Source organism: Pipra filicauda, unplaced genomic scaffold, assembly GCF_003945595.2.
Source record: "Pipra filicauda isolate LSUMZ 115617 unplaced genomic scaffold, ASM394559v2 scaffold80_size11013439_pilon, whole genome shotgun sequence".
Lineage (NCBI taxonomy): Eukaryota > Metazoa > Chordata > Aves > Passeriformes > Pipridae > Pipra > Pipra filicauda.
This window is the reverse complement of record NW_024104987.1, coordinates 7,458,453-7,467,476: the sequence shown is the minus strand read 5'-3', so window position 1 is coordinate 7,467,476 and position 9,024 is coordinate 7,458,453. Positions and strand designations below refer to the sequence as shown.

At 59.7% G+C, this 9,024-nt stretch overlaps 1 protein-coding gene across 1 annotated transcript; it reads right to left on the bottom strand.

The window, feature by feature from the left end:
• Positions 1-993: 993 nt before the first annotated feature.
• Positions 994-6,135, bottom strand: UBALD2 (UBA like domain containing 2). Its single transcript, XM_027729883.2, has 3 exons — positions 5,950-6,135; positions 5,208-5,270; positions 994-2,110 (listed from the first exon to the last, which is right to left on the bottom strand). The coding sequence occupies exons 1-3, from the start codon at positions 6,067-6,069 to the stop codon at positions 1,790-1,792; spliced, it is 504 nt and encodes a 167-aa protein (XP_027585684.1). The 5' UTR covers positions 6,070-6,135; the 3' UTR covers positions 994-1,789.
• Between the last annotated feature and the right edge of the window lie 2,889 nt (positions 6,136-9,024).

Genomic DNA, 9,024 nt, shown 5'->3' with positions numbered 1-9,024 from the left:
GGGTGGGGCTGAGGGGCTGAGAAACACGCTGGGGACTAATTGCATTTTCAGGATATGGCCCAGCTGGGGGGATCCCTTTGGCACTCATCATCCCTCCCGCTCAGCACCTCCCACCCCCTGCCCCATCTGCAGCCCCTGGCACCCAGCTGCACCCTGTTAACACCCCCACCCTCCTGTACCCCCCTAAACACACACCAGCCTCACATCCCTCCTTGGGTGCTCTCTGTGCTGCTGGAGCAGGTGAGTAGCCCCAGATGGGGGATTTTTTTAGCCTTTTCTCCTTGGAGGTTGTGCCATCCTGGGGGTGTCTCCATCCCTGGGGGGGTGCTTTGCTACTGTGCTTTGAGCCCCCCAGCCCTTCCTGGCATCTCCAGATCTGCTGTGTTCCCATTTTGGGGGTTGTTACCCTAGTTGCTTGTTGTGTGGCCTTGGGCTGGTGGCCCTTCTGCAGTGGGGGACAGTCAGAGGGCATCACCCCCAGCACAGGGTTTCCCCAAAAGCCTGGCAGCCCCTGAGTGTCCCAACAGTGCTGAGGCCTGGGGGGCTCATCACATGGGTGGGGATGGGGCAGTTTGCAGGCTGTGAGATTTTGTGAGGGGACAAGGTGGGGTTTGGGCTGTACCCCCTGGCACAGGGGGGTCCTCACTGTGCTGGCACAGCACCTCCATGGCTTTGAGGGTGCTGGGGGTCTCCCCTTCCCTCTGCCCCCCTCTTTGGGGATGGCTGCAGTGGTTTGGGGAGGCAGAGCGTGGGACTTGGGGCAGCTCCGGAGGGGGGGGGCAGTCCCCACTGGTGACACTGTAGCACGGGGGGGTTGTCTCCCCCATTCTCAGTGCCCAGCCAGGGACATCCTTCCCAGGAGAGAGAAAAGGCAGGGACAGCTGGTGTTGAAAAAGTGATTTTGTTTTTGTTTTGGTATTTTTTTTTTTATTATTTTTAAATTAATAAAAAACCTTCAACCTGTTTTTTTGCTGGTTTTTTCCTTCTTTTTTTTTTTTTTTTTTTTTTTTTTTTTTTTTTTTTTAAGCAAGATTGATTTGAAAACTAAAAAAAACCCCCAACCCCCCAACTCTCCCTGGGGAAGCGCCATGTATGGCAGTTGCAGGGATGGAGGGGGCATCACCTTGATAATTCCCCAGGCCCTGGGGGTGCTGAGGGAGGGAGGGAGGAAGGATAGGGTTGGGGAGAAGTCCAGGGGGGGTCTGTGCAAGAAGCTGGGCTGAATTTCAGAAGCCAGAGGAGAGGCTGGTTTGCTCTGGGCACTGTGACAAGTGTCCAGGAAATCCAGAGCTGGGGGGAGAGGGGTGTTCAGTGGCTCTGTGTCCCCATGGCTGTGATGTGGGGTGCTGACAGCCACCTCCATCCATTCATTTTTGTTATTCCTGTCCCCCCCCCTTCCCTCTCCTGCCCTGATGTAGGGATGCCGGGTGGGGGTAGAGCCATAGGGAAACGTCCCCCCAGACACCCAGCAGCTGCCTCCACACTGCTACTCCTTCTCTCTGGATTTATATACATTAGATATATTTATATATTATAGTTATATATTTAAAAAAAAACAGGGGGGGAGGGGAGGAGAAAAGACCAGCCAGCGACTCTTGCAGAGGCACTCAGAGGCTGGTGCCCTCCCCAGCAGCACGTGCTCCAAACCCCCCCCCCCTTAAAAATAATAATAAAACCTAGAAAATTATTCCAGTGCGTTTCTTGGCGAGCCCCTGCTCCCAACGCCCCGGCCCAGACCCCCCTCCCCCTTCCCTCAAACCCTCCCCCCAACCCTCCTCCAACCCCAGTCTTATCTCTGGCCGTCCATGGTGGCCACGGCTTTCTGTGGGGGGGCTGCAGGCGGGGGGGCAGGGGGCCAGGAGGGCTGCGGGTGGTGCAGGTGGTGGGCGAGGCCGTGGGTGGTGGGCGAGGACGGGGGCAGCCAGGTGGGCTGGTGGCTGGGGGGCGAGGAGGCCCAGAAGGGGCTGAAGCTGCCCGGGGGGGAGCAGGCCATGGAGGTGATGGGGCTGTTGCTGCTCTGGAGGCTCTCCGAGGTCCGCAGCTTGGAGAACATGGCCAGCGCGTCCGGGAAGTTGGGCGGCGTGGCCGGCGTGTTGCTGGGGGTGCACATCTGCGGGGCACGGGAGAAAGGGGGGTGTCAGGTCAGTCAGAGAGGCTTTTGGGGGGTGTCCCAGCCCACCCACAGTAGCCAGAGCCATCGCCTTTCACCCATCGTGTTTCACCACCACTAGGGATCCTGCCTGTATCCCATGCCTGGCACCCCCCCAGATCCCAGGGATGCTCAGAGCCCAGGACTGGGGTTTCTGGCCCTTGAGGGTCTGCGTGGCTCCCACAAAGCTCCCTGGGGAGTGTCTCCAGTCAATCTGGGAAGGACATTCTGGACCATCCAGGATGCTCAAAGCCCAGGGATGAGGCAGGTTTGGGGAGCAGCAGGGACAGGGCTGATGCAAAAGGATGCAGTGTGATGGGTGGGGAGGGTGTTGGGGTCCCCCCCGGCCCTGCAAGACCCTCTTTCACCCAGTTCCTTGACCCTTCTTCCCCTTTGCACCCTGCTTTGGCAGGGAGAGCAAAAGGCAGGCAGTGCCCCTCAAGGCCCCCCCAGTTCCTGGTACAGCCCCTGCCTTCTGCGTATCCAGCTAAATTTAGCACCTGGACAGTGATGGATTTGGGCCTTTTTCCAGCCAATCTCCCGAGCTGAGGAAAATCCATCAGGTGGGACCCAGCCTAGCACTGGGGCTCAGGGGCTGGCACAGGGAACCCCCAGTTCAGCAAAGCACTTGTTAAATTGAGTACTGAGGGTGATAAAAGGGGGATGTGGGTGTGTGTGCAAACTCCCATGAGGCTGCACACATAGGGAAGGGGTATGGGCAGGGAGGGCACATGTGGGCAGGGGGATGCACTGCCAGAGGATGCTTGGACATGGGGGTGGTGCATGCATAGTGGGGGCTTCACCCCTCTGGGTTAAACCCATTCCAAATCCCTGTGGCCCTCAGGGAGCCACAGCTCCTGTCAGATGCTTGTGGGGACTTTGAGCAGAGTTAAGGGGCTTGGGCAGCATCTGCTGCCTTTAGCAATGGGGGATCGAGGGGAGTTTCTGATGGTGAATAGCTCCTGCATTTCCCCTTTCCTGGGATTTGTCCCTGGCTGGTGCTCAGCAGCCCCCTGATGCTCCCCAGCACAGGCCAACATCTAAATCCCTGTTATAGGTTCGCCCTCATCCCCGTCCCAGCCACCCTTAGGGATGCAGGGATCAGAGGAGCAATGGCCAAACCTGGTTGCCAGTCTATTTGAAGTTGGGGTGCTCTGTGCTGGCTGTGGGATGGATGAGCTCCCATCAACCTGCAGAGCTGGGACACCCCAAAAATGCAATCACGGCCAGGCTGGCACTGAATGGGTTTGTGGTGAACCAGGGATGTTCCTCCACAGAACTCATTTCGGAGCTCAGCTTGAAGTGGTGCTGATCCAGCTTTTTTTTTTTTTTAAATAACCTATACATTTGGCAGCATCTGAAAAGATACTTGTTGCAAAAAAAAAAAAAAAAATGTAATTTACCCTGTTTTGAAAAAAACCCAATCACCACCAGAGCCATACAAACACACCCCAACTGCCAGCCCTGGACTGAGGTTGGATGTGATGCTGGAGGGGGGACACAGCTCTGAGCTTCTGGGGTGGTGTTTGCCAGATTAATTTAAAACATTAATTAAAAAAAAAAAAGAATTGTCATGTAATTATTGCCTTCTTTCCCCAACACTTGTGGAGGAGCTCTGAGGGTCGATCCCACCATAAGCAGCCACACCGACACCCCAAACAGCTCTGGGGAATCCCAGTCCCACAGCCTGGAACCTGCAGGGGTTTGGAGGGGTTTGGGAAGTTCCCCCCCTCCACAGGGGTGACGGTGATGAGCTGCCCCACTCTGAATTGTGGCTGCTGCTCTCACAGCTTTGTTCCCTGACGCTTGAAAAAGAAATAGAAACCGCAAGCACAAAGCTCCTCATCTCACCCCTGCCCTGAGCCGTGTGGGGCATTTCAGACTGCAGGAATCAGGGTGCTGGGAAGGGGACAAACAGTAAAAAAAAAAAATAAATCCTAAAAGTGGGAGTATCTGGGGAGAAGGTGAAAGGTATTTTTACACCACGTGGGGCACACGGTGTTAGGAAAACACACAGCTGGGGTGGGGGAGACTTGACCAGCTCTGGACTCTCCACGCTGGGCTGGATGGGGGTGTCATGTTTGGGGTGGGTGGTGGGTCTCACTCGGCCCTGGGGAGCTCAGGGATAGGGCTGGGATGGGTTTCATCAGCGCTGCTTTGCATTCTGCTTCCGGCAGCCGCCCAGGAATCGCCCCACCAGGCTTTTGGTGTGAAAACACAGCGAGGCCTTGGATCTGCCGGCAGCTTTCCCGTCCCCCTTCCCACCGGGAACCGAGGTTTTCCATGAAACGACCCCTTTGCAAACGCCCAGAGGTGGCAAATAAAACGTGCAAGGGGGAGGGGGAATTAAAATAAAAGGGGGTTTCAGTGGGAGCCGGCCGGCAAAATGACTTTCTCTGAGGGGCAGAGAGCTCTCGCTGCCGGCAGTGCCTGGCCGGCTGGAGATTCCCTGGCAGCGTGAGAAAAGGAGGAAAATTCGGCTTAACCCACATCCACCCCTTCCCCCGCGCACGGCCCTTTCAGTTCCCTCACCGGGGGAGAAAAAAAAAACAAATTCAAAAACCCCAAGAAACACAACACAAAACACCCGGAGGGGGATAACTTCCTCCCTTCGGCCAAGGGGGATGTGCCCTCGGCCAAGGTCAAGTGGTGTTTGGGGGGAAGGAGGAGGCGGAGGGGGGGACAGACGTGGCCCCCCCCGGGCTGGGGGAGCCGAACTTCCAGCGCGAGCATCGCGGAGACAAACTATTTCCTGGCAGACATTTTAGCTCGTGTTTACATTCTCCGGCTGCGTGTTCCTGCGGGCGCAGAGCAATATGGCTGGCAGGGGAGCTGACAGCTCCGCGGGCCGGGGGGCTGCACGACCCTCGGGGGCCGCCCCGAGACGGGGGCTGCTGGTCTGGGGGGTCCTGAGCCACGTGGTGCTTGTAGGTGTGGGGGGGCCGGGGGGGCCGGTTGGCCTTGGGGGAAGGTTTAAAGGTGTTTTTTGGGGACGGGGGATGTTTGGGAGGGGATGGAGCGGTGCAGGGGTGAGGAGGGGGGCCGGGGTCCCACTTACCATCTGGGGGGGGTGGTGGCTGCTGGGAATGTTGGTCTCCTGGAAGAAGGCGCTCAGGGCTGTCTGTGGGGACAAGCTGTCAGCTCCAGCCCACCCGAGACAAAGGGGGAAGGAACACAGGGCTGTCTGTGGGGACAAGCTGTCAGCTCCAGCCCACCCGAGACAAAGGGGGAAGGAACACACGGGCCCCCCAACGCCCACCCCGCAGCCCCCTCCTCGACCCCAACCCCGTGGGATTCCCCCCCGGGGGGCATCCAGGGGTGCCCCCCACCCACAACCCCTCCAGGCCTAGGGCAGGGGGAGGCTGGGGCTGCCCTTCGCCGACCCACTGGGGGTCGTGTCCCACTCACACAGGGGCTCCCCACGCGCGGGGGGGACACCCCAACCCCCTTGTTTACACGTCCCCCCCCTCCCAGCGGGCCCCCCACCCCCAGATCGAAGGGGAGGGAGGGGCCGGGGCGCTGGGCCGCAGCTCGGGTTACGGCCTGGATATAAATAGAACCGGCGGAGCTCCGAGCCGGTCCCCCCCGCCGCGTATGTGCGGGGGAGGGGGGGGCAGGACCCCCCAAAACCCGGCCACGCGTGTCCGTGGGCCGCGGCCGGGCCGGCCTGGCCCCCCCTCCTTCCGCCCCGCGGCTCGGCGGAGTGTGGATTGGGATTTGAGGTATCCCGGTGCAGGGGGAGAGGGAAGGGGGTATCCCGATCCGTGCCAGCGTTGGGGGGGGGGGGCCCATCCCCGTACCTCGAACTGCCAGTGTGCCGCCTGCAGCAGCTGCTTGGCCTGGTCGGCGGCGCAGCCGGCCGCCAGCACGAACTGGTTGATCATCACCTGGTGCCGCAGCTCCTCCATGTTCACCGACATGGCGGGGGCGGCCCCGGCGCGGCCCCAGCCCCGCACGGCCCGGCCCGGCCCCGCAGCGCCCGGAGCGCCCCGCGCCCGCCGCGCCCGCCCGCCGACACCGCGGGCAGCGGGGGGCGCCGCGGCCCCGCCCCCCCGCGCCCATTGGCCGGGCCCGGGCCCCGCGCCCCGCCCAGCGCCCCGCTCGAACCTTCCAGCTGCGCCGGCGCCCCCCCATTGGCCGCCGCCTGTGTTTTGGCTGCGGGCGGCGCCACCATTGGCCGGCGGGAGGCGGAGAAGGAGCGGCGCGGGCGCTGATTGGCTGCGTGGGGAGCGGGGGGGGGGTGTGAGTGTGAGGCGTTGGTGACGTCACGTTCATTGAGGACGTTCATTGAGAGGCGCGGGACGGGCTCGTGGGGGGGGGTTGTCATTGTAGGGGGGTTATTGAGGGGGAGGTTCATTGAGAGGGGAGGGAGGGGAGGGGAGGTCATTGTAGGGGGGAGGTCATTGGGGGGGTCTTAAAGGGGAGGTTCTTGAGGCGGAGGTTCACTGAGAGGGGTCTCATTGTAGGGGAAGTTCATTGAGAGGGGGGTTCATTGAGGGGGGGCAGTGAGGGGAGGGGGGTTCTTTGTAGGGTGGATTCATTGTAGGGGGGGTTCGTTGAGGGGGAGGTTCATTGAGAGCGGAGTTCATTGAGGGGAGGGCCCATTGAGGGGAAGGGGACTTATTGTAAGGGGGGTCATTGAGAGGGGGGTTCGTTGAGGGAGGGGCTCATTGTAGAGGGAGGTTCATTGAGGGGAGGGGGGCTCATTGTGGGGGGGTTCATTGTGGGGCGGTCATTGTAAGGGGAGGTCACAGTGGGGGAGGTTCATTGTAAGGGTGGTTATTGAGGGGGAGGTTCATTGAGGGGGTCTCATTGTAGGGGAAGTTCATTGAGAGGGGGGTTTGTCAAGGGAGGGGGCTCATTGTAGCGGGGGTTCATTGTTAGGGGGATTATTGAGGGGGAGGTTCATTGTAGGGGAAGTTCATCGAGAGGGGTTTCATTGAGGGGGGGCTCATTGTAGAGGGGTTCATTGGGGGAGAGGTTCATTGTAGGGAGGGCTTCATTGAGAGGAGGGGGGCTCACTGTAGGGGAGGTTGATTAAGGGGGGGGTTCACCGAGGTGGGAGTTCATTGAAGGGGGACTCTGCTGCCCTGAGGGTACCCCAGGCAGGGGGGGCTGCTCCCATGGGGGCTTCCCCGGAACCCCCTGCCTTGGCTCCCCCCAGCAAGGCTCCCCCATTCCCTCAACAAGGCTCTCCCAGCACCCTCCTTGCCCTCCTTCCCTGTTATCCCCGGGACAGGGACCCTAACCTGATGCTGGGGGGCAGGAGGGAGGACCCAGCCTCAGTTCATCCCCATACCCTTCTCCTATGAAGGCCTCAGCATGAGGGGCTCAGGGAACCTCCAAGTTTTGGGGGCATTGGGATTTTTTGGTAATGGTTTAAAATCCTGGTGACTCTGAGCTTCAGTCTCAGCCTGCAAGGGTGAGCTCTCCCCTGGGTGTTCCCCCCTGCTGGGTTTGGGGACTGAGTGGGACCAGTGTGATAAGAGCCTTGAAGTGTTTTAATTAAAAAAAGAAAATTGGCATTTAAACCCCGAACGAACAAACCAGGGACTTTGCAAATGGACGGTGTGAAAATATATTGAGCTGGAGAGAGCCATTGCAGGTTTGGATGTGGCTGTGGTGACCAGCCAGCCAAGGGAGAGGGAATGAGGAGGTGGAGGAATGGAAACTTGAAGCAGCATCTGCAGCCAGTTGTACCCAGCAGTTGGTGTGTGAGGGTCCATGTGGGGCTTCTGCAAAGCCCTGGTGGTCCCATGGAGATGAGGTCCAGCAGGCAGGGATGTGATGGAGAAGCAATGCCAGTGTGTGTTTCCCCAGACTGGATACCATCCCAGGATGTTCAGGGGGATCCCAGTCACCAGGTTGCAGCAATGTTTACGGAGGGCCCTGCTTGCCCAGGTGAGAATTTGGAGGTGGCTTCATCCTCCTGGGGCAAAGCCAGCCCCGAGGCAGGCGGAGGAGTGAGAGGAGCAATTCCAGATGCCAGAATCCCAAACCCACCTGCCTCCTGCACGCAGCCCTGGAGAGCTCTCAGAACCTCCTGCTTGCCAAAACCACCCACTCGTGCACAGCTTTGAGCTGAGTTAGCAAAGCTGGGAGGAACCTGCCTCGTGTAGTGCCTGCCTGGGAAACCCATGGGAACGCTTCTCGTGAGCCCTTGGCATCCGAGGCTGTGACAAAACAGTGTTTGTGACACTTGGAAAAGTCAGCAGGACCTTCAGTCCTTGAAAATGAACCCCTTTTTTGGGGCAGCACTTGCAGCAAGGGCAGGATTGGCTGTCTTCCCTTCCTGCTCAGATGCTCTTCCATTCCCCAGCTGCCCAGCTGGGATCCCCAGGGGTCTGGAGTCACCCCTCCAGGCAGGGGGGAGGCTCCCAGCACCTTCCCAGCCAGGAGCTGGGGAACCAAGGACACAGCAGCCCTCGCGTGGGCTCAGCACCCACTAATGAAGGGCCACCTCCCCCACAGCCATTGCCTCCTGCGGGGCTGCACAGGCTGGGAGCAGAGCCAGCCGGGGGGGGGGAGAGGGCTTGGTGGCTCCACAGCATGTGCCAGTGACTGCTGGGGGAACTGGGAGTGCACTGGGAATGGACTGGGTGTACAGACAGACGTTTGCTGCTGCTCACTCTTCTCTTCAACCTTAACCACTGTGCTCTCCTGTAACTCAGTTTCCCTCTCAGCACAAGGAGGCAGGAGCAGGATCCTCCTTCCCTGCCAAACGCACACCCCAAGTCCCAAAGCGGGGCAGTGTGAACTTCAGACTTGCATCTTTTCCAGCAGCAGGTGCATTTTTGGGTCAAATGTGTTTTTTCTGGGTTCCCTCTCTGGCCCCGTTGGGGTTTGTCCTGGCTTTATGTCTGCTGGGATCTGGG